We start from the raw sequence: 26,133 nt of genomic DNA, 5'->3' as shown, positions 1-26,133 counted from the left end.
TTTGGATCGTTACAGGAGGAGATCTTAACGCATTCCAACAAGATTATGGACGAAGAAAAAAATCATTGAGTTTATTCTAGAACAACAAGAAGAGAAGATAATGGTTTTTCAAACCCTGCCAGCAGGAAGAACGACATTGATAGCATTCGGTAAAAGGAATTGCCAGATGGGATTCCAAGTTGTTTGGCTAAAGGAGATCGCCAGAAGGGATCTCATATTTCGATGAAGGTCGCCAGAAGGGACCTCATATTTCAGCTTTGAATAAAAGGAATCGCCAGATGGGATTCCAAGTTGTTTGAGATCGCCAGAAGGGGTCTCGTTTTCGATATTCATCAATGGAGGTCGCCAGAAGGGACCTCAAATTTCAGCTTTGGTATAAAAGGAATCGCCAGATAGGATTCCAAGTTGTTTGGCTAAAGGAGATCGCCAGAAGGGATCTCGTATTTCGATGGAGGTCGCCAGAAGGGACCTCATATTTAAGGAATCGCCAGATGGGATTCCAAGTTATTTGAGATCGCCAGAAGGGATCTCGTACTTCGACATTCATCAAGGAAGGTCGCCAGAAGGGACCTCATATTGAAACCATTTTCTTAGAAAAAGCATGGAGTTTACTAAGAATTCTTCCCCTGGGTAGGTCACCCATACAATGAGACCATCATTTTTCTTGGGTTCGTCACCCATACAATGAGACCATCATTTTTCTGGGTAGGTCACCCATACAATGAGACCATCATTTTTCTTGGGTTCGTCACCCATACAATGAGACCATCATTTTTCTTGGGTTCGTCACCCATACAATGAGACCATCATTTTTCTCGGGTAGGTCACCCATACAATGAGACCATCACTTTTCTTGGGTTCGTCACCCATACAATGAGACCATCATTTTTCTTGGGTTCGTCACCCATACAATGAGACCATCATTTTTCTCGGGTAGGTCACCCATACAATGAGACCATCACTTTTCTTGGGTTCGTCACCCATACAATGAGACCATCACTTTTCTTGGGTTCGTCACCCATACAATGAGACCATCATTTTTCTGGGTAGGTCACCCATACAATGAGACCATCATTTTTCTTGGGAAGGTCACCCATACAATGAGACCATCATTTTTCTTGGGTAGGTCACCCATACAATGAGACCATCGTTTTTCTTGGGTAGGTCACCCATACAATGAGACCCTTCTCCATTTTTTTATATGGGTAGGTCACCCATAAGAATGAGGCCATTCTTCCCCCTGGGTAGGTCACCCAAAGAATGAGACCACTCTTTCCCTTTCCACTCGGGCAGGTCACCCATCATAATGAGACCATACACACATTTTTTTGTAAAGGAATCGCCGGTTGGGATTCCAGGTTAAAGGAGATCACCAGATGGGATCTCGGATGGATTTCCATGTAAGAATTCAGAGGATCGCTGGATAAGGATCTCGAGATGACTAAGTTTTGATCATAGTTTTTGGGCTAAGGAGGATTGTTGTAAAGGACAAAGTTTCAGATAAATCCAGCTTCGACCATATCAGTTTCGGGAGTTCCGTTTTGGGTTTATCTTTATAACACTTACTGCGCAAAACCCATGCTCCGTAAGTATTATAAAGAGGGGGCATCTGTTGTAACCCATTTTTGGGTCCCCCTGAAAAAAATAAAATAAACAGCCAAAAGAGGTTAGAAAAATAACCGGAGGTAGAAGCGCCCAGAAAACAGTCAGAAAAAGGGTCAAGGAATTTAAAAATACAAGGATTAAATTTTTGATAGTATATTCTTGAAGGATGAAAGCCCTATTGAGAAGGAAAATTTGAATTTTGAGGAGAAAAGCCCAATTTGGATGTTTATGGACTTAATTGGATTTTTATGGATTTAATTGGATTTTTATTTGAATTTATAGAAGATTTGATTCCAAGAAAAATTGATTTTTAAGTCAATTTGGGCTTTTAATTTGGAGAAATTTAAGTTCTGGGGCCAAAAATATATTTTTTAGGAATTTATTGGGTCAAATCAGGGGCTCAATTGCATAAATATTGAAGTTTAAGGGCCAATTAGGGACTTAATTAAGAAAATCCGAAAACCAGGGACCAAATTGGAAGAGGCGCGTAAATGGAGGGGCTGTTTTGCTTTGGATCAGGGGCCTAATTGAAGAAATTGAAAGTTTATTAATCATTTGAGGGCTTAATTGCATAAATCAGAGGCCAAGGACCAAAGTGAAAAAGGCGGCCAACAAGAGGGGCGGAGACCGAAGGTGAAATAATGGAGGACTGATCTGGATTTTGGCTCCTTTAAATGAAACGGCGCGTTTTATCCAAAACGACGCCGTTTCATATATATATTAAAAAAAAAAAAAAAAAAAAAAGAGGAAGCCCAGAACGGTGTCGTTTTGAACGACACTGTTCATCTTCCTCCTTCCCCCCGTTTTAACAGAACAGAAGAAGAAAAAAAATTCGAAAATCTTCCCGCGCCTCTCTCTCTTCCTCGCCCCCACCACACACCGAAAGCATCAATGGCCGACCAGCCGTTGCGTGATTGAAGGCGCACTAACGAAAGGCACGCCGGTTCCCTTTTTTTTTTTTCTTATAAATAGAGAGAGGCCGAGAGAGAGGAGGACCCGAGGATAGAGGGAGAAGAGAAATAACGCACGAAGGAGAGGGGAGAAGAGAAACAGACCGAAAGCAAGATAGAACGAAACCAAAAACAGAAAAAAAACCGAAGAGAGGAGAACCCGAAGGGAGGAGAGAGAGAGGAGACCGAAGAGAGAGAGAGAGACCCGAGGACAGGGGGAGAAGAGAAAAAAACGAGCAAAAGAGAGTGGGAGAGCAGAAACAAACCAAAAACAAAGAAACCGAACCCAAAAACAAAAAAAAAAAACCAAAGAGAAAGCCACTGAAAACAAGTCTCTCTCGCCGCCGTTCAAACCGCCACAGCACCGCCCGGAGTCGCCGTACGCGAGCCACGCCACCGCAGCTCCACCAGCGACCGCCTCCACGCCAGGTACCCGTTCCTTCTTCCCTGCATTCCTTTCGTGGCAGCCTTGCCTCCTGCATGTTGCATGCAGGAGGCGGGGGGGAGAAAAATAATTCTCCCCCCCCGCTGGGCTGCTAAAGCTGGGCCAGCCCGATGCTGGCCCAGCCCGATGCTGGCCCAGCCCATGAACGTCTGGGCCGGGTCCGGCCCAGACCAGAAGAAGCATGATGGCCTGTTGGGCCGAGATCGGCCCAACCCAGTCTGGGCCGAATTCGGCCCAACCTTTCCTTGTTGGGTTGAGTCCGGCCCGTTTATTTGGGCCGGCCCAGCCCGAATTGTTTTTATATTATATATTATATAATATGTTATAATATGTGTATATATATATGTATATATATATAAAAAATATAATAATAATAAAAAAATATTTTGAAAAATCTTAAAAATATATTGTTGATTTTTCTGCATATTTTTTTTAAAGTGGTTCAATGTTGGTTTGTATTTTTATACTGTAAAGATACAAAACCAGTGTTAAAAATACCCGGGTTTTGTCAAAACATCAAAGATTTTTCAGAATAAAAAAATGTTTTTGCTTTCAAAAAATTTTCTAAAAGAGTCCCTAAAAAAGTTGTTGATTTTTCTGCATATTTTTATCAAAGTGGATTAATATTGGGTTGTATTTTTATACCGTAAAGATACAAGCTCGGTATTAAAATACCTGATTTTCGTCAAAAGCATAAAAAAATAATATTTTCCAAAAAAAATGTTTTTGTTTTAAAATACGGCCTAGTCTCTCCAATATATATATATTATATAAATATTATAACATCATATTTTCACACAACAAAGAAAATTTTCAAAACAATATATGTATTAACATGCATTTTGGCTTTAATAACCAGTTTATTCAAGCCATGAGAACTAGGCCAATATTTCAAAAATTCTAAAAAAATCTTTTTGTTTTCTTTTAGTATTTGGGATTACGAATTTATACGTAAAACGTATTCCTAAATATTATTAATAAAGTTTTGGGTATAGACGTTAGAACGGTTAGATTTTACCCGATAAGATAAAAGACCTTCTTACCGAGGAGGATTTTTCTTGAACCATAGACAGACCAACGACTAGAAGTACAATAACACTTTAGTTTTTATCAGACTATAAAACAATGCAGCTTACCTTAGGTAGGGCGTATTTGGGGTGCTAATACCTTCCCTTTACGCAACCAGTCCCCGTACCCGATCTCTGAGACCAGTTAGGTTTCCTAGTGACCAAAATACTAGGTGGCGACTCCAAAGAACCAAACCAAAATAAAAAAATTCGCCAGTCGAACCCGCAATTGAAAATTATTATTTTTTTGGGGTGCGACACCCGGCACGGAGGCGGTGACGCGTTGCTGGTGGTGCTGCAGTGTCGTGACTCGCGGGCGGCGGCTCCGGGCGGCGCTGTGGCTGTTCCCAAGCGGCGGAGAGAGAGAGATTTTGTCCTCTTCCCTTCTCCTCTGGTTTTTCCGTTCCTTCTTTCTCGGTTCGTTTTACCCGTGATTACTCTCTTGTCTTTTCGGTTCTGTTTTAAAAAAAACTTCCCTCCCCGGTTTCAAACTTTCCCCTTCTCTTTCCTTTCTCTCTCTATTTCATTTCTCTCCTAGGCTCGTTCTCTTCCTCTCTCTCCTCCCTCTCGGTTTCGGTCTCCTCTCCCTTTTTGGGGTCTCCTCCCTGTCCTTTATAGGGGGCAAAGGGCGCAGGACGACATGGGGAGCGGGGCAGCACCGGTCAGCTGGACGGCGAGCGTGGCTGCCAAGGCGCGACTCTCCTGGCTTCGCGTCGTCCGAGGTGTATGGGCTTCGGGTCTTGTCAGCGCATGCAAGGAGAGAGGGGCACCGGACGATTAAACAAAGTTTCTTCCCATGTTGCACGTTCGGGGGGGAAGAAGAAAGGGGAACAGTGCCGTTCAAAACGGCACCGTTTGGTCCTTTTTTTTTTATATGAAACGACGTTGTTTTGGAGAAAACGTGCTGTTTCATTTAAAAATGGCGCCAGAACGCGCCAAATTTCAAATCAGCCCTCAATTATCTTTTGTTCATTTCAATTGCGTCCCTGCCAATTTCGGTCCCCGCCCCCATAGTTGGCCACTTTTTTCTCTTTGGTCCTTGACCTCTGATTTATGCAATTGAGCCCTCCATTGATCAATAAACTTCCAATTTCTTCAATTAAGCCCCTGAATCAATTCAATACAACCCCCTCTATCTTCGCGCCTTTTCCAAATTGGTCCCTGGTTTCGGATTTTCATAATTAAGGCCCTAATTGGCCATTAAACTTCAATATTTATGCAATTAAGCCCCTGATTTGACCTAATAAATTCCTAAAAAATATATTTTGACCCCATAACTTAAATTTCTTTTAATTAAAGCCCAAATTGACTTAAAAATCAATTTTTCTTGCACTCAAATCCTTTATAAATTCAATTAAAAATCCAATTAAGTCCATAAACCTCCAAATTTGGACTTTTCCTCCTCAAAAAATCAAATTTTCTTATCCACCAGGGCTCTCATCATTCAAGAATATATTGTCAAAAATCCATCTTTGTATTTTTAATCTCCTTGACTAATTTTTCTGACCATTTTCTGGGCGTTTCATGCCTCCTGTTATTTTTCTAACATCTTTTGGCTATTTATTTTATTTATTTTGTGGGGACCCGAAAATGGGTTGCAACAATCCAGTTCTAATATTTGGTTGTGGCACAAGCGATTTGGACATATTTCATTTGGATATTTAAAACATTTGCTTCCTGAGCTATTTTCAAACGCATCTCTACCAGTACTTAAATGTGAAACCTGTGAATTGGCAAAGAGCCACCGTGTTCCATTTCTGCCAAGTTTGAATAAAAGTTTTGCGCCATTTACACTTATACATTCTGATGTGTGGGGTCCTGCAAAAGTTCCAAGTCTGAATGGAGCACGTTGGTTTGTTTTTTTTATTGATGATTATAGTCGCATGACTTGGGTGTGTTTGATGAAAACAAAGCAGGATGTATGCTCACTTTTTAAACAGTTTCATTCAATGGTTGTTACTCCATATAAAACTTCAATTCAAGTCCTTTGTACTGATAATGGTGGAGAGTTTGTCAATCATGAGATGAGGAAATTTTTACATGGTCAAGGCATAATTCACCAAACTACATGCCCCTATACCCCTCAACAAAATGGGGTTGCAGAAAGAAAAAACAAGCATCTCCTAGAAATGGTTCGAGCTACACTTATTGAAGCCAAAATGCCCTTTTATTTTTTGGGCGAATCACTTGGCACTGCTTCATATGTGATAAACCGTATTCCATCTCGTAGCTTAGACTTCCAAACACCTCTTGAAACATTAAATCAAAGCTTGCCCTCGTCATTCATACTGAACCTGCCCTCAAAAGTGTTTGGTTGCACTGCCTTTGTACACATACCAAAACATGCTCGCCATAAACTTCAACCATGTGCTCTCCGATGTGTTTTTATTGGTTATGGTCTCCATTAGAAAGGGTACAGGTGCTTCCATCAACCAACTCACAAAGTGTATCTTACCATGGATGTACAGTTTCATGAACACCAAATGTACTTTCCTGCAACAACAAATCAAGAAGGGGAGAGTAGTGACTTGAAGTCTTTTACCTATCAGAGTGAGAACATAAGTCATACTTTGACTGAACTTGAACAACCTGAACTGGTAGGACCAGAACATACAGATACAACAACTGAGCCAATGACAAATGAGCCTGCATCGTGTGATCATCCTAATATAGTTGAATCGAATGTACCACAACTACAATTATCTTCGCTTGATGCTCCTAGTCCTCATGAGTCGTCACCACCTAATGAATCTTAGGTAAATCTTGAACTTCTACCTCGTATCCTTCCCAATCGTACCACAAGAGGAATTCCTAGAGTTAGTTATGAACCTGTCCGAACTCCTGCCCCTAAATATCCAATAAACAATTATGTATCTTACCATAGGTTGTCAAAGGAACGTGAATCATTTACAAATCAATTATCTATTATACAGGTTCCTAATAATGTGCAGGAAGCTATAAAAGATCCTAGTTGGAAAAATGCAATGAACGAAGAGATGAAATCTCTCCAAAGAAATGCAACATGGGAGGTGGTTGATTTACCTGCTGGAAAGAAACCTGTGGGATGTAGATGGATTTTCTCAGTCAAATACAAAGTTGATGGTGAGATTGAGAGGTTTAAAGCTCGGCTTATGGCTAAAGGATACAACCAAACATATGGAATTGATTATGCAAAAAATAGGGAGAACATATGAAGAAATAGGCATTCAACTGCAGGATACTTGACATTTGTTGGTGGAAATTTGGTTACATGGCGAAGCAAGAAATAGGGAGTTGTCGCTAGATCTAGTGCGGAAGCAGAGTATAGAGGCATGGCTAAAGGTGTATATGAGCTGTTATGGATTAAAAATTTGATACAGGAACTCAGGATTCCAACAACATCCCCTATGAAATTATATTGTGATAACAAGGCCGCATGTGAAATCGCTCACAATCCTGTTCAACATGATCGAACAAAGCATGTGGAGATTGACAGGCATTTAATTAAAGAGCAATTGGAAGCCAAGATAATTGAAGTTCCTCATGTTCGATCTCAAGATCAATTGGCAAGCATTCTTACTAAGACTGTGTCAAGTAAAGTCTTTCACCAAGTGTTAGACAAGTTGGGCATGCAAAACATCTATGCACTAACTTGAGGGAGAGTGTAGAAGATTGTTATAGTTATCAGAAGATTATTATATTTATCTCCTAAGTAGTTGTAATTAAGAACTCTACGTTAATCTGTTATATTCAAAGTCTATCACTTAGTTAGTCTGTTATATTCAAAGTCTATCACTTATGAGACTTATCTCCTATTCTGTTAGGAGTCTTTGTAAAGGACTATAAAAGGTCTTTGTGTTCCTGTAAATATTATTATTCAAAACATACATGAATAAAGTAAAACAGAGAACTCAATTCTTTAGTTTTCAATTTCATCATTCAATCAAAGTTTATGTTATTTTATTTTATTTTCAATTTAATTCTCACTCTTTTGATTTCCTTTTCATTTTGTTAAGTTTTTTTTTTTTTTTCAATCTACCAATCTAATGTTAGTTTTTTTTATGGCCTCTAATTTATTTTTTATTCTAATTCTTAGTCTCATTTTTTTAATTATAATTTTTTATGATATAAATTTTTTTATGAGGTTAGTGTGATTCAACCATAATTTTTAGCAAGAAAATCTAACCAACATGAAAATATAAAGATTTTAGCTAGTTTTAGCGTTATGGGGCGTCTAGGTATGAAAGAATAATAATAATATATATAGAAACACACACATGGTGACAAAACGTGTTATTTATCCTTATTGGAAGGATCCCATGTCACTACCAATAGCAGTATTCTTTGCAAATCTAACCGACATGAAAATATAAAGATTTTAGGAAGAAAATAAATGCAGGATGGATGCTCAGATAGCGCCCCCACACCCCGTGATTTCACCCTCCAAAGGAGTATTCAATGTAAACCTGACAGGTTGGCTCCCTCACTTTATCAAGATCATTGGTGTTTCCCTCGATAACATTTTAAACAAGCTGCAATAATTTATTCTGGCAATTTGACATGGCCATCAATTATGCAACTACCCTCACTAAATCCACATTTAATTTCTTATATATATATATATATATTTCTCGAAAACTTGAATCTAAAATCACAGAAAAAACAAATTTTTTATTCTCGAGTTCTTATGACTGAAACTTTATGTTATTATCTTATTATTATGACAGCTTCCATAGCCAAAGCCTTTCCGTTTTTGTCGATGCAGGGATAAGGTAAACAAATGCCAGAGGGCCAGCGCTGCTGCAATCATTTAGAAACTGGACGTGGCAGTGTCATCCTCCATCAATTATCGAGTCATATCAATAATTGATATGATTTTGTTGTTTTCGAGTCATATCAATATAATTATCTATCCCATGTACTCCTTCGAGAGCAAATTAAATGATGGATGGGGAACAAATCGAACGCTTTGGATTCTGTTTTAACAACGAATGCACGCATTAGAGATCTCATACGATGTTAAAAATATCATTAGAGATCGAAGAGATATTGATTATCAAGAAATTCATCATTTCCCATGATTTAATATTTATTATAATACCTTGCTTTAAATATTAGATTTTGGTTTTATTTCAAGGTAGAATTTGACCTTGTTTCCCATTCATACCGCTATTTCTTATTCTTTTTATGGGCTGTATAATGAAATAATGATTAGTTAATAAAAATATAATAGTAGTTATTGTAGGATGATGAACAGTAATGGTAATGGTGGCGCAGTGGTTGCGATGAAATGACAATCCTCATGTGATAGGGTGGCCAAGTGGTTGCCGACTTGCAGTGGATGGCAATAATCATTGACAGTGATTGGATAATGATGTGATGTGATGTGATGTGATGTGATCTTCTTGGAAAACGTTGAAGGTTGATGACACTTAAAAAAATATCTTCAACTATGTAAAATTAAAAAATATTTTTTTTCAAATAAAAAATTTTCAGGTTGTGATTGAAAAATATTTATTGTTGATTTATTTTTTTAGTATTTGTTTTGCAATAAAAAATAGAGGAAAACAACTTGGTTTTATATTTTAATGTAAAAGGAAACTATTCAAACATATGTAAAAATAAATCAGGTCGGAAAAAATTGCACTTGTCCTGATGAAGTTTACGTTGCATTTTTCAATTAATTTTTAAATTTAACTCTTTTTTTAATCTTATTTTTTGTTATTTTATGGATGGTTAAGATTATTTTTGATACCAGCATATTAAAATGATCTAAAAAATATTAAAAATATATTAATTTAAAAGTAAAAAAATAAAATTTTTATAATTTTTTTCAAAAAACATTTTCAAAATGCAATACTAAAATAATGATTTATTTTCATTGCAGAGAACCATAATTCATAGTAATTTTTCAAACTCCATTCATTTTTTTTTTCAATTTTTTACATAAATTTTTTTAAAAATCAAAGAACTAGATGAAATTGGTTTTACAATTTCAACTGTAATAAATTGTTAGGACAAACACGAAAATAAAAAAAACATCATAAAATTTTAATTTTTAAATCAAATTTCTTTAACATAATTTTTAATATATGTTTTTTTTTAAAATTATCATTTAGCAGATACTATAATTTTCACTTAAAATATATGTCACGGAATATATATTTTTTAAAATTCTTTTGTTATCTGTTATGTAAAAAGAAAATCTAAAACTAATGAACTTTTAAAATTCTAAAATAAGAAAGTTCTACTACGATTAGCTTCGTGGGTTTTTTAACATGAATCTAATAAAAAAACTTTTAAAAAATAGTGCTAAATGCATGTATTATCCATGTGTTTGAGAATTTAGATTTACTAACTTATATATACAATGATAGAATACACGAATGAAGATAACTAGACTTAAAAAGCTACAAGATGACTGGAGGTCCACTTTTTCAATAAAAATATTGATAAAAGATTATCGCTGGAAGATCCAAAGAGTTAGGCTTCACTTATTGTTTCCTTTTCTCTTTCAAGTGAATTGTTTCATTTAAGTTTTCATTAACATAATTTTCTTTCCCCCGTGTAATAAAATAATTTATAATTATTTTATGATGTTAAAACTTGGATATTTCCTTCAATTATTTGAATATCTTATAACTAATGTGTTTTTATTTTATTAGATTTAGTTATCTATGATATATAAATTTATAAGGTGTTTATAATCAGTGGCGGAGGCGGAGCCACAATGATTATTAAGGGGGCAATTGCCCCCTTAATCTTTTTATTTCAAAATATTTTTTATATTAGAATTTTAATATAATAATATAACAAGTTTAATTTTTTTTATTAATTACTAATTAATTCAAACTTTTTTTTTTTTAATTATTGTTCCTGCCTCTTTTCTTTCTATAAAATTTTTCTTCAAGTAATCTTTTATACTATATGTTTTAGGTGAGTTTCCTTCATTTTTTCTATTTATTTCATTGTTTAATTTTAGTTTTATTCCTTAATAATTAGTTATTAAAAATGTTAGAATTTTATGATAATTTATAGATTTGTTAAATTAATATGTATATAGATACTATTCTATGCTTATGAATATAAATTGAAATGAGTTTTAATGAATTAATATGTATTTTGTTATAAATTTCATATGAAAAATGATAGTGATCAACTTATTAGTGATTAAAAATGAAGTACTGAACAACTCAAAAAATTAGAGACACAATAAAAAATATATTAATATTTATATTTAACCTATTTGTATAAACAACAACAAGTTAACAAATAATTGTTGTCAATAATTTCAATAGTCCCCAGAAGATTTAGAAATAAAAAAAATGAAAACTTAATTATATATATTGAAAAATAATATCTTTAATGAAATTAAAAATAAAGTTATTATGAAGCAGTTTTAAAATATGAAAACTTGAAAAGAATAATTATAATGTAAGTTTTTTATTTTAAAAATATTCTTAAATTAATTTTGCTTAACATGAGTTAGGACATGCATTTCAAATTGATTTCTTTATATATAACATATGTTTATATAGTATATAATATCAAGTATTTATTAGTAATTTGCCTTCTTATTTATAATTTTCTAGCTTTGTCACTGTTTACAATTTAGGCACATGTATAAATAATATCTTATTAAAATAGTTGAATTCTTTGTTTTATTCTATTTTAAAAAACAAAACTCTCAAATATATATTTGGTTGACCTAAACCCATCTAATTAATTTGATGGGTTAAGATTGAAGTTAGGATAACACAAACTCAATTATAACCTAAACATGATGCAATAGAAACCCAAGACAACCAATTCAAAACTAACCCGAATAGACCGCTAGATTTGGAATATCATTCTGATCTCATTTAATTTCTTTGTTTTTTAGCTGGGGCCTTGAATTTCAGCGCGATAGGCAAATTTCATAAGTTTTCCCTTTTCGGTTTCTTTTACTGTATCTAGTTTTTCAGTACCATACAACCAAAAAACAAAAATAATAATATTAAGCAACTTACGAGCATTCATTTAGTACTGAATAATAATAATATTTATTTATGACCATATATATACTATAAATTGTAATTTTTTTTGGCAATTTTAATTAACTTTTAAAGCACTATTAATTAGGAGCACATATATATGTTGCTAAAAGAAAGTTAGCTGAATTGAATCACAAATATAATCAAGGTTCCAAAATTAGTTAAAACCACAGGCCGAGGCATGGCAAAGGCCGGAGTGGGCTTTAGCCTAAGTCAAGGTTTTATCAATATTTTTAACTAGTTTTATGTAAAATAAATTTTTAATTTTTAATTAAATTATCAAAAAATTCTGAAAATTTGTGTGGAGCCTTCTAATATGATGCTTTATCTTGGGTTAAAATTTCAGAAGTTTTGGAGAAATTTAGAAATTTGATGAAAAATCACAATTTGATCAGTTTTATGTTATTAGACGTAATTTTCAATCCGACCATCAGATCGAGTTGAAATTTTACGAGGGATCTTAAAATATATTTAATAAAATCTAGTTAAGAGTTTAGGATGAACGGAGCTTGGTAGTGCTAACCAAAAAAAGAACCATCAAATAAAAGCAAAACGACTCATTAAGAGTAAAATGATTATTTACCATTAAAAAATAATACAAATCAGTTCCTCCTTTCTTTTATATGTTGTCGACTGAGCAGAAGCAGAATAGAAGAAGAAAGAAAGGAAAAGGCGAGAGAGAAATAGAAAAAAATAAAGGAAAAACATAAAAAAATTCCAAGAAAAAAAATAAGAAGTGAGAGAATAACCTTGTAAACTTACAAAGTCCAACTTATAAAACACTAATCTAGGGAAGAATCAAGTGAAGAAAGAAGAAATTAAAATAAGAAAAAAATTTAATTACTTTATTTTCCAATTGACATGAGATTGTTATTTTATCACGGTTGAGGGGTTGTTACAATATCGATTCAGTTTTTGATTATATATGAATTACATTCCACAAAATATCGAAGGATATAACTGTAATAGTAAGTTTATTTTTACTTTCGTTTTAATTTTATATACTTTTAAATTTATTTTTTAATATCTTGGATAGTGTATTTGAATTAAAAATTTATTATTAATTTTAAAAATTCATATACATAAGTTAATAATCGATCTTAAAAAATATTTATATACTTATTTAATAGCCTAGGACAAAAAAAAATTCCTGGCTCCACCCTTGGTTAAAACTACACCCCTTTTACCTTAGTTAATTTGGCTAAGGTTATATTTGCTTCTTTCTTGCATTTTTTGTTTTTTTTTTATTGTCCAATGCAGTGCCCTGGCTCAAACTTCTACTCAGACGCCGCTGCGTATCTCTCACTGCTTGAACTAGATAAGGCGATAATCGTGGCTTACTTACAAATATTAGCCTTCGATTAGTTACCAAGTCCTTTCTTTATTCTCGTTGGGATATTTTGAATTTAAAGGTATTTGTTTTAAGTGCTACTAAAATTAAATTAAAATCAAATGACTTTATATCCAATGTTGGTATAATTACACTGCAATTATCACTAAAATTAAGAAAAAATACTGTTAAAGATATATAGTAATTTCAATTATAAAATATCATTATAATTAATATATATCTATCATCATAACATTTATTTCAATAAATATCTTAGACAAATGCAATTAAAAGCTAATTTTGTTATAATGTCACGTGGTGTTCGTTATTTCAAGCCTCTACGCGTTTTCTTCTTCTCTTAATATTTGTATTTTAAACTTAAAATTTTATTTTCTCTGAATAATCGTTCAATCACATAGGTATTATACGACCAATGCATGTTTTCCTATACAATACGCATCCAATTTTGTGCAAGACATGAAAAATTAAGACATTTATTATTTTTCTTCTAATATTCCCATGCACATTCATTTTCGTTTTTCTCTTTTCTTCTTTTCGCTAAATAAATCAGGAAACCATGTATTTATCAAAATCAACTAAACTTATACACTGCATTGAATTATATGTAACTCACATATATAATTTATTTTGAAGATAACGGATGATGAAGTGAGTCTGTGTGATCACGTAAGAAAAACTTGGAAAGAAAAAAAGGGAACTTTTTTTTTTTATATATATATATACTTTTTGTTTGATTGTTTAGATGGGAGATTAATATTGCTACAAGTTATATAATTAATTTGATATTTACAATTGGAATTTAATTTAAGTTGAGGATCCCTATGGGATATCTTATAAATTATAGTGGGTAAAGTATATTTCATACCAGAATATAAAGAGAAGTACTATACTTTATGAATTCAATTGGGAGTACGGGGAACTGTAAGTAAAAGAATCATAATTCCGAGTAGAGGTTAAATACATGAATAAATTAGTACAGGCTCCTTGTACAGGAGCAGTTTTATTGACTAAATATTTTATGTACAAGGAACGACACACTTAAATTATTTATTATTTATGATGATCTTAAGAATCTTTGCTTACAAACAATTTGTAATCATTTATATATATATATATATATATATATATATATATATATATATATATATATATTTTGTAAGAATCTACAAGGAAAACTTGACTAATGGATGCTGACAACTTATAGACTTAATAAAAAACTAACAATAAATAAATTAAAGATCGAGCTTTAAAAAAAAAAAAAAATCCACTTGAAATTGAAGGGAACAGCTACCTAACATCACCTCTGGTACAAGAAAAGAGACATGCTATTTTAATTTTACCTAAATAAGTTTACGGAATTAGTTATAATAATAACAATTAATTAATGCTGGAAAATTAATTCGATCAGAATATATGATGCTGGAAAGATTTGCACTGGATAATCAACTAGTTTATATACATGAATGATCAGTCTTTAAACAAAAAAGTTTGGAATAATAAGTTATAGGTTTATCTTATTAATGAGCACCGTAATTTTTAATATAAGATATTCACTATTTACATATGCATTCAACAAATTTGTCTTTCACATGTGACTTTCATCCACATTGAACACTTCAACACTGTAAACACTCCTTCAAAAAAAGCATTCTCAACATTCAAAGTACGACATTCGTCCCATGAGTATTACAATGTCATTAATGGCTCACAACTCTTACAGAATTAAAGATGCTTCATCTAAGAACATGTATACTTAATAAATAAATACATGAATATAATATAAAATATAATATAATGTAAAAAGTTGAGAATGAAATTTCCATTATAAAACTTAAATCTTTAAAATAGAACTAAAATTAAGTATTAAATTTGATATGGTTGCGAAGACTTTAGAAGACTCAATGAATTCTATATTTAAATTTCAAGCCATTTGAGAATCCCAAAATATTGGATGTAAGTGAGGAGAAATGTTGAAAAGTAATCACAGATGGAAAAATAAATACAATAACGCCTAGCAATATAAGAGAATGAGGGTAATCCACCACAAAACTCACAGCTCATTTAGATACAATCTAAATTCAATATAAATTGGGTGGAGTTCGTTGATGAGTTAAAAAAAAAAAAAAAAAAAATCCACTGCTAAGTAACCAGAATCTACATAGCATTAAAAGCATCACATGCTCTACTGATAGCTTCAAATAAAAATTGAATTTTCTAACTGACAAGCTCAGTGCCTTTTTTTATTATGAAAAAATAAGTCTGTAGTAGAATACGAGATAGATACTTTAATGATAAATAAATAAAAATTATGAAAAAAAGTTTTCTTCCTCTTTTAGATAGGTTTTAACATCCTTTGAACTGCCTCACCTATCTCAATATTTGATGATTGAATTTTACAAAAAAAAATTACTGCTCATATTTTTTTTTAAATCACGGCATGAAAAGTAATTGTGCCTTTTCAAGAATAAGATTAGAGGTGGTAAGACATGCCTTTATATTGAAAAAATTTTCGTCACGAGCTTTGGTTGGTTTAAAAAATGCTTCTTAATTCACCACATTTTTTTTCAATAAAATTATTGGTTCAATGACATGTAAGTTTTATGGGATTGTGTGAAAAAAAAAATTTATGAGATTGTGTATAGAAAAATATAAAAAAAATATTTGTACATTAAAAAAACAAATATAAAAATAATCATAAAGATATGCATAGAAATATAAAAAATAAATAAAAAAATGCATATTTTTTTCTGTAATCAAGCTGCGCATGATGGTGTGCCCACCTGCTTGAGTGTTAGAGAATAATATAAATCATATCTTGGGATCTCATCTAATAGCTTAAGTTATTGGATTGAGATAATTCTTTGACATGATATCAGAGCCTTGATGACCAAGTAGTCTGTGCAAGTTTCAAGTCTAAAGAGCTTTCACTTAAAGGAGTATATTAAAAAATAATATAAATTATATACTGGAATCTCACCTAACAACTTAAATTATTATATTAAGATGATTTTTTAACAGTGAGTTACACCATTGGAACAATCCAGTTGGCCTGGTTCATGTCCTATGGCTTTTTCTCATTTTTTTTTTTTTGGTTTTTTGGCTAGGCACATCAAGCTCCATCCCATAAGTATGGCGGTATCATAAATGATCAGATTTGCCTAAGTTACTGTATAATGAGGCTCACGATGGTACGCCCACAGGTAACCAATATGTTGATCATTAATCCAAACGAGAATCACGCGGCACGATTATAATACAAAAGGCAAACCAATGACACAGAAGGCACGTCACGTCAACTTTTCTCTCAGAAACTAGGGCTTACTCTCTGCACCTTCTATATAAAGCCTGTCCATCCTAGCTCTTCTACCCAGTCATTATTTTCTTTGAGGGTGCATAGATTTGTGTTGATATAGAAAACAATGGCACTACATGGAAAGATTGAGACAACATTAGAGCTCAAGTCCTCCGCAGAGAAGTTCTACAAAGTGTGGAGGAGCCAGTCCTTCCATGTTCCCAAACATGCTTCCAAGCATATCCAAGGAGTTGAGATACATGCAGGTGACTGGGAGACTGTGGGCTCTATCAGGATTTGGCAGTACACTATCGGTAAGGCAATGCTAAAACGTGCACGCTTTCTTTTAATTCTGTTTCTTCGATGAAAAACAATATGCATATGCAATTATATATATATATATATAATTTTTCTCTAAGGTTATAAAATTTGACTGTTCAGTGGACAGAAATTCTTAGCATTCTTAACACCATTGCATGCGATAAGGAAAGTCAATTACTATTATTGGTGCTGGTGCTTCTTCGAATGCACGCCCATGTCAATATATATATATATAAACAGTACAGTTTTAACAAGCGATGTTATTGATTAATACTCGCCATGCCGTGATGCAACCATAGGAGGAAAAGCCGGGGTCTTTAAAGAGGAGGTTTCCTTCGATGATGAGAACAAGATCATAACTCTTAATGGCTTGGAAGGAGATGTCATGAAAATTTACAAGGTCTACAGGCCCATCTGGCAGCTTACACCAAAAGGCTCGGGCTGCTTGGCAAAACTGACCATTGAATACGAGAAACTCCATCCTGAAGTCCCGGTTCCAGAGATTTATGTTGATTTTATGGTTCATATGACCAAAGACATCGACGAAGCCCTTAGCACGGAGGAATAGAAGGGGTCATCGATCTCGGACAATAAGCATCACATGTCTGTGATCATGCCAGTACCTGTTTAATATATTTCTAAGCTTTCGGGCAACCAGTTTCAGTGCATCAATGTGTGTGATTTGTGGGGAGATCTTGTGTTGTATTTCCTTTCTGTAATCTATCAAACTATTAAATAAAAGTAGAAGCTAAAGCTGCGGCTGCTTCTTCGTTTGTAATGTTATTTCATCTCTCTTTTTGTCTCGCTCAAATAGTTTCGTGTATGGTCACCATATATATTCAACCAAGAACAGTTCCTGGGCCCTGGCCTTGCTACGCCGGAGACCTGACTCGCGGGGCCTGCTTTTATTTCCTGTTTTCTTATCTTGTTTTTCCAAAGAAGAAAAATCGATAAATAATGCCATTACAGTGTATAATTATCGGTAAAATTATTAAGAACTAAATTTACCATTCATATCTTAACAATTAAAATTATATATTAAATAAAACATTTATTTAAGTTTCTAGATAAAAAAGTTATTGCGAATAAAAAAAATATATTTATTTAAGAGCTTGATAATTATAAAACATTTTTTCATTTAGAGTTTTAGTTTGTTAAGTAGCTAAAATTTGTCATTTTTGGGTTATAAATTTTTACTTTCTGGATCATTAACTAGATATTTATGTATAAGAAATTGAAATTATAAAGCGTACATACTTCTCCACTAGCTGCAAAATTATAGATTTTTTTTAAAAAAATTAATTTTCATTTCTTAGCCATGTTTGAAGATTTGTTGATTGCAAGTTTGAGGGAAAAACTGTCTTTGTTTGTGAAGATGACATACCAGGGACGATGTGTTGTTAACTTGCTATATTATACAAGTCATCTCCTTCTTCTGGACCTTGCGTCAAGTTTTTCCACAAGAAACTGGTTTTTTTGGGTGTATCATTTATGATATTTCACTCAGCATTTTAACATTTTAAATTAAGATAATTCTTTGATATATTGATTAAGACTTAATTAACAAGTATTTAGGATTTTAAATCTCATCACCTCTTTTATTTTAAAACTAATTAAATATAAAATAATGGCAAGTTTTTAATCTTAAAATACTTTTATTTAAAAAAAGTATATTAAAAACAATAATAAAGAAAATTCACGGACCCTCGTCCAGTATTCTTTAATATATTTTTGTATTTATTTGAGTTAAAATATAAATTATGTGAGTGATATTACACGGAATCTGGCATGAGGGCCGGCCCATGCCTGGCGTTCTATTATTTGAAATCAAATTTTCAAGAACCAAATCAAATCGGGCATGAGTTGAATCGCATTCAACAATCATAAAGAAATAGCATAGAACACTATAGGGGAGACAAGGAATTAATGTGGTTTGGTTGGCATAAAGATTTGCTGAAAAGGAGGATAATTTTTTACAATACATTTTCTTTATTAGACACTCCAATAATATTCTACAGATCATACTTAATAGTTTTGTCGATCTCACAACAGTATTACAAATTAAACCAGCACACTGGGCTTGTCGCTCTTCTCAGCTAGCGCACATTATTGATCACACCTTTTTTTTTGGTTACACGAATTTATAAACAGGAGATAAGTCTTTCAAGGAGGGCTTCCGGCAACCGGAAAGATCGTCTCTTCTTCCCATAATCATGCCTTCGTAAGGCTTGCATCGATATCTTTGGTAACAGTTATCATGAAATCCATGTACTTGTCTGGCACTGGGATATTCTCGTTCAGTTTCTCATATTCAACGATCAGCCTGGCCAAGCTTCCATCACCTTTTGGTGTAAGATGATAGGTGGGATTGAATAGTTTGTATCTAGTCATGACATCTCCTTCCAGGCCAGTGAGAGCTAGCGTGTTCTTCTCTTCATCCACTACCACCTTCTCTTTAAAGACCTCCTGTTTTCCGTCTGCGTACATATTTACATTTGACATGAGTGAATTAGACCCAATTCTAATGGCAACTATATATATAATTAATACAAATATGTTCAAACATATATAGGATATTAAATCTCACAGAAAAATAGGTATTAGTAAGTAAAAAACAAGAAGAATTCTACTCCTTCGGATGACTATGACAGGACCACTTGGTGTGCAGGAAATCATGCACATGAAGGTGTAGCGACTGACAAAGCATGGCAAAGCCATAAGACTTTGTCTATTTAGTTTTGAATTTGTGAGACAAGTAGCTAGTATTGATTGTTTTATAATTTTTAATCAATAAAATCTTCTATTTTACAAGTACTAGTCTAAAAGAAATTTACCTTTTTATTATACATGAATCATTTAGATTTTCAAAGAACGTGGTTAATCATTCACACCGACCCAACAATTACCTAGAAAAAAATAAGGAAAGAGAGTGGATACTCCTAATAAGGAAAAAAACAACCAGCAAGAGTTGAAGCTCAAGAGCCAAAGTCAAGAAAAGAGAATGAAATCATCGGTTCCATAAAATAAATGTATGATGGATGTAGAGTAATTATAAAGTAATCAAATATACAAATTCATCAGCCATTGGAAACATTCAACGAGCAACAAAGGTATCGATATTGCTAGAAAATAAACTTGTTAGGGATCATTCTGGTCAAATATTTACTGGCCGATTATATATGATGCCAAGTTGGAATCAATTTTTATGGCAAAAGTTTAGCAGATAAAATCATTTAGGAGATTGAGCGTACATATCAGCCCAATCACACACACACACACACACACACACACACACAACACCTTTGTGTTTCCTTACAACACCTTAGTGTTTTCTTCTGGGTTGTTGAAACATAGACACTACACACATGGAAACATGTGATTGTTGTCGACACTTACCTAAACTGTACCTCCAGATCTTGATAGAGCCCTCAGTCTCCCATTCACCTTCATGCATATCAACTGCATGGATATTGTCAGGAGTGTGGTTGGGGATATCATAGGCTTGGGTCTTCCAGACACTGAAGAACTTCTCAGGAGATGATTTGAGTTCTATGACAGTCTCCAGCTCACCCTTTAGAGACATTTTTTAGTTTCTAAAGTTTGCAATGATAATATATGGTATTCGAGTGGGCAATCTATAACACGTAAAATGATGAGTGAAACACTTGGTTGGCTTGTTTTTATATAGAAAGTAGCGTAGCTGTAAAACCAGGAGGGGAACGAATCACTGCTTTGGATAGCGCCGCAGGGAGTATGGCCCCCATCGCGGTCCTGAAGTTTCAAAATTTTCAATTTGATCTTTATTTTTTTTAGTTTATGAAAATAGCTAAGCATTTGGCACCGTTGAATCCAACGTATAAGATAAATTAAATTCAAGAGTTAGATTGCGATACTAAAAGAGTTTGTGATCAAAACGAAAAGCAAAAATTAAGGACTAAAAGTGTGAAGAATGGAAGTTGAAAATGGTATCTTTTTTAATTTTGTTTTGGGCACGAAGTTGAAGCGTTGTCCGGATATTTAAAATATCCATTTGATATATTTGATATTTGATAAGTCGAAAATGACTTTTTGATGGACATGGAGGCTTTCTAATGATAAAATCACTAATTTTATAGAAAAATAAAGTGTAATAATATTTTTTAGAGATAAATTCTAAAAACATACATGAAAAAAGATATATTATTTGTAATTAAAATGATATGATGATCCAAAGAATGATCAGGCAATTATGTGATGTATGAAAAAGATATGAAGTAATTACACTATAATATTGAGATTTGCCAAATCTTATACAGAGTTTGAATAGACAACATATTTAACTGCTAAAGCAAACGATTCGTAAACAATAATCGTGACCTCATTCTTCTTCTTCTTCTTTTTTCATAATTTCGTTAGCACTATATATGTTGGTTTGTCAAAAAGTTATCACCAAACACCATGAAGATATGTCTAGGAGCTGTTAATGTTTTCTTTAATCAGATTTACTTGTTTTCTCTATGATGATCATATCCTCCAGTCAGCTTTCATATACAAGATTTGAATAGGATTATAAATTAATAATTTGAATAGATAATATATTTAATTGTAAGAGTAAACGACGCATAGTCAATAATACCGGTGAGGCCGTGACCTTGTTTCTCCTTTATTTTATTTTATTTTTATCAAGACCATGCAGCATTTTGTTGGTTGTCTAATTTACTTGTTTCACACACACACACACACACACACACACACACACACACACACACACACACACACATATATATATATATATATTAAATAGGTAAATAGGTTATTTTTTCTGTATTTATTAAAAGTAGATCATAATATGAAGAAAAGTATTGATTAATTAATTACACTTCATGTTTTTTCTGCTAACATATAACTAGACAAAATTACCCTCTCATACCTTTTTATGTAGGAAGATGTACTAATAATAGTATATTATCATTATAATTTTTATAAGAATGAAATAAAAAGATATGAGATTGAATCTAGATAAATGAAAATAGATTTGATGATCAGAACAATTATTATTGAAATCTCAAGTAGCATCCTGTCCTTTTCAATTCAAGTTAATTTTTTCTCAATAAGTTACATCAACTTAATTTTCTTTTCCACGCTAGTGTGTTCACAATCATATTTTTTTCTCTAGGTCTCAATCATGAAAAGTTTTTTTATCACAGCTTAAACGTGCTTTGAGAAGATTGTCCTGATTTCAGCAAAAAGAAAACGAGATCTCATTATTATTAAATTAGATAAACGATCAACATCCAGTCCCATTCCAGAACTTAATGAGTTGTTGTCTTGTTCCATTCACCATATCCTTATGTCCGCAATGCTAGCAAAATGATTTATTATGATATAAAAAGGGTTATTTGGAGTGATTTTAAGCATTTTTATTGTTCCAAAAGGTTTCCAAAAAGACATGAATTCAGCTGCAGTTGTTGCTTTGCTGTAATCGTGCCCTATCTTAAATCTTGATGGAGCCATCAGTCTCCCAGTCACCATGATGTGCATTAACTGCTTGCACAATGTTAGGTGAATGATTGGAGACCTGGCTCTTCCGTAGATTGTAGAACCTCGCAGCTGGAGTTTTGAGCTCTCCGGCTGTCTCCAGCTGATCTTGCAGGGCCAATGTTAAATGTTAAATGTACGGTTAAAAAGACATGTTTTAAGCTTGATGAGATGTTAAATGTGCAAATATTTCGAGAGTCACAACCAAGGTTATACAAATAAATTTATATGATTTTTTTAGCACCCCAGCAAGATTTAGGATCATTCCAAATTAGTTTCTATTTTTTTTATATAATTTTAAAAAATATCTAATGGTTAAGAAAAATTAAGAAATATTTCCTGACCATAAAAAATTTAAATTTGTTTTTGAGAGTATATTGAATCTTTATTAGCATGCATGAAAAATCTTCAATTCAAAATGTCAAAAAATGAACTTTTAAAAGGGTTTTTTTCAACAATCAAAATTTGAACCATGGATATAAAATCAAAGGAAGGGATGCTACTTATCTCATGGATAAAATTTGTTGTAACCCATTTTTGGGTCCAAAAAAAAAAAAAAAAAACTGAACAGTGTATTCCCTCATGCTGCTAGAGCCCTGTGCCACATGACTGGAAAATATCACAATCGCCCGATAGCAGGCCGCTCCCCAGGCATAACAGTAGGCCGCTCCCCTGCTCCCCACGCGCAACAACAGCCCGCTCCCTTCTAGCCTATAAATACTACTCTTAACACCAGCAACAAGGGAGGTGGAGGATTTTTTGGACGAGAAAGAGCTCGTTTTGGAACTGAAAGGGGAGGGAAGTTTTGAAACAAAGAGAGTTACGGTGAGCGGGTAGGAGGAGAGGAAACGAGATAGGAAAAGAAGGGAAGAAAACGGGGAAGCTCTGAAATCGAATAGGAGGGAAAGACAAACACACCCACACTGCCAACACCATTGATTTGTTACCTTCACCTTCCCACCTTCCCTGAACCGCTGTAGAGAGGAAAAAACAACTACTGTCACCGGGATCCCTCAACAACGCCACCACCATCCAGGCCACTTCTCAGGCTGCCACCACCAGCATCTCCACGAAGCTGCTGCAGAGATAAGAGAGCTTGGTTGACAGAAGGAGCAAAGGCAACCAAAGAGAAGAAGACAGGGAAGCTTGAAACAGAAGCAGAGAAGAACACAGAAGCAGTAGAGAAGAGGAAGAGCCAACCTTCGATCAACAACCGCCAGCAAAACCGCCACCAGCATCACTGTCAGCTCCTTTACCCAAGCTCATCGTCGCAGGTAACTCTTCCCCTTTATCCCGTATTCGTCTTCTTGCATGCAGAGTAAGAAATTAATTAGCTGGTTACTGGGGCACAGTAACTAGCTAATTAATTCCCCGGTTACTATGCAGGTCTAATTAATTAACAGGTGTGCAGGTGCACAGTAACCACCTAATTAATTAACTGATTACTGTGCAGGTGCACAATAACCAGTCCATGTTCATTTCGGGTTGGAATATCAGTCCAGCCCATGTGTGGGCTAGGCTGAGTCCAGCCCTGTAGAAACCGGGTCCTAATTTATTTTGGGCTGATTTTGGCCCAATTTCCTTTTAGGCCGAGTCTGGCTCGTTCGAAAAAATTTTCTTCAAAGAATTTGTGATTTTTCTGTAATTTTATTACTGTATTTTGATCAATACCAATTTGTATTTTTATACTGTAAAGATATAAATCCAGTATTAAAATACCCGGTTTTCGTCAAGAAAAAAAAAGTTTATTAAAAAAAAAAAATTTTTTTGTTTTCATGCATACGGTCTAGTCTCTCCAATATATATATATATATATATATATATATATATATATATATATATATATATAATATATATATATATATATATTATAACATCATATTTTCACACAACAAATGAAATTTCAAAACAATATATGTGTTAGCATGCATTTTGGCTTTAATAACCAGTTTATTCAAGCCATGAGAACTAGGCCAATATTTCAAAAATTCCAAAAAAAATTATTGTGTTTTCTTTTAGCATTTGGGGTTACAATCTTATACGTAAGAAGTATTCCGAGTATTAAATTCTTTTGTTAACGTCAGAATTACCCTTTAAGATAAGGATCTCCTTACCGAGGAGGACTTTTCTTGAACCATACCAACAACTAGGAAAACACGAAAATATCTTAGATTTTATCAGACAATAAAACAATGCAGCTTACCTTAGGTAGGGCGTATTTGGGGTGCTAATACCTTTCTTTTACGCAACCAGTCCCCGTACCTGATCTCTGAGACCAGTTAGAGTTCCTAGTGACCAAAATATTAGGTGGCGACTCCCATTTCATTTTCCACCCACAAAAGACAAGAATTTCTTGTCTCTCTATATTTGCCAAATAGATATAGATAGATTTACATTGTAGATTTAAAATGGGAAGAACATGCTATTTTCGCCGCGACGCCGCACACGTGCGACAAAATTGATCAAACTAATAGTATAAGCCTTAATATGTCATAACTTTCACAATTGAGGATAAAAGGCCATTAAACCCGATTTGAAGTTTTCTTTTTTTCATTGAGCTAGCAAATTGACATTGAAATTATTATTTTTTTCTAAATGTTAACTAAGCATTAAATTTTAATGAGTTTTTATTTGAGGAGATATTTTAAAAAATAATACAAATTATATATTAATATCTTATTAAATAATTTAAAATTTTGGGTTGAGATGATTTTCTTATAAATTTACATTGCAACAAATGTAAGAACTTTTTCAATTGTTTAATTCTATTTATTTGTTCACTTATGGCCTTCTTTTATCAGCAAATTGATCTCCAGCAACTAACAAAAATAGCATGTAAAATCCATGCAATCCCTGTCGAGATAACTTGTAACAATGAGTAAAAAGGCATAGGATATATTAAAATGAAAATACAAAAATCTTAAAACTTATATAATCGATATTCTAAAGCCCATTCAAAAATGTCAGGCGAAAATAGGTGAGCAGGTGACGCTACAGCGTCACTACCACTAGCATTTTCCAAATCCAATATATGTTGAGATGATTTGATATGAGTAATATAGTAAAGAAATCAAAATACAAGTAACCGATATAAATCTTCTTATCTTATCCCAACTTCAATTTTGCCTAATTTTAGCCATTAAATTATATATTACATGTTGTTTCTATTGTTCTCCTCCTCACCCTCGTGATAACAGCCATTTAATGGTTAAAATTGAGCTGGTTTGTGGCCTGCGATTGGTTATGTTGGTGGCAGTGGGATAACGACGATGGTATATAGCGCCGTGATGAGAAAAGATTTATGATGAATTAATTTCTGCTGTAAATTAAAAAATCCTACAACTGGTTGCTCAACTTCTGAACCTCCCCCAAGAAAATATCGTTGTTTCTCATAAAAAAAAGTTATGTCTAGAAAAAATTCATAAATAAATACGGATAGGAATACTTTATAAAAAAATTAAAATTTAGAAGATAAAATTGATATAAAAGTAGTTTGAAAACAAAACGAGACTATTTATATAATTGGGCCGAAAAGGTTTAACTCGATTATTGGGCCCACCTCATGCAGAGAGA

At 33.3% G+C, this 26,133-nt stretch overlaps 2 protein-coding genes across 2 annotated transcripts; one reads left to right on the top strand and one right to left on the bottom strand.

Moving 5' to 3' along the window:
• Positions 1–16,791: 16,791 nt before the first annotated feature.
• On the top strand, positions 16,792–17,826 carry LOC118040055 (MLP-like protein 328). Its single transcript, XM_035046920.2, has 2 exons — positions 16,792–17,036; positions 17,343–17,826. The coding sequence occupies exons 1-2, from the start codon at positions 16,850–16,852 to the stop codon at positions 17,609–17,611; spliced, it is 456 nt and encodes a 151-aa protein (XP_034902811.1). The 5' UTR covers positions 16,792–16,849; the 3' UTR covers positions 17,612–17,826.
• Positions 17,827–19,012: 1,186 nt separating this feature from the next.
• On the bottom strand, positions 19,013–20,706 carry LOC118040057 (MLP-like protein 43). The gene is made up of 2 exons (XM_035046921.2): positions 20,440–20,706; positions 19,013–19,520 (listed from the first exon to the last, which is right to left on the bottom strand). The coding sequence occupies exons 1-2, from the start codon at positions 20,624–20,626 to the stop codon at positions 19,255–19,257; spliced, it is 453 nt and encodes a 150-aa protein (XP_034902812.1). The 5' UTR covers positions 20,627–20,706; the 3' UTR covers positions 19,013–19,254.
• Positions 20,707–26,133: the final 5,427 nt, after the last annotated feature.

This window comes from Populus alba, chromosome 8 (assembly GCF_005239225.2).
Source record: "Populus alba chromosome 8, ASM523922v2, whole genome shotgun sequence".
NCBI lineage: Eukaryota > Viridiplantae > Streptophyta > Magnoliopsida > Malpighiales > Salicaceae > Populus > Populus alba.
The sequence above is the reverse complement of the archived record's forward strand: the minus strand, read 5'-3'. Positions and strand labels throughout refer to the sequence as shown.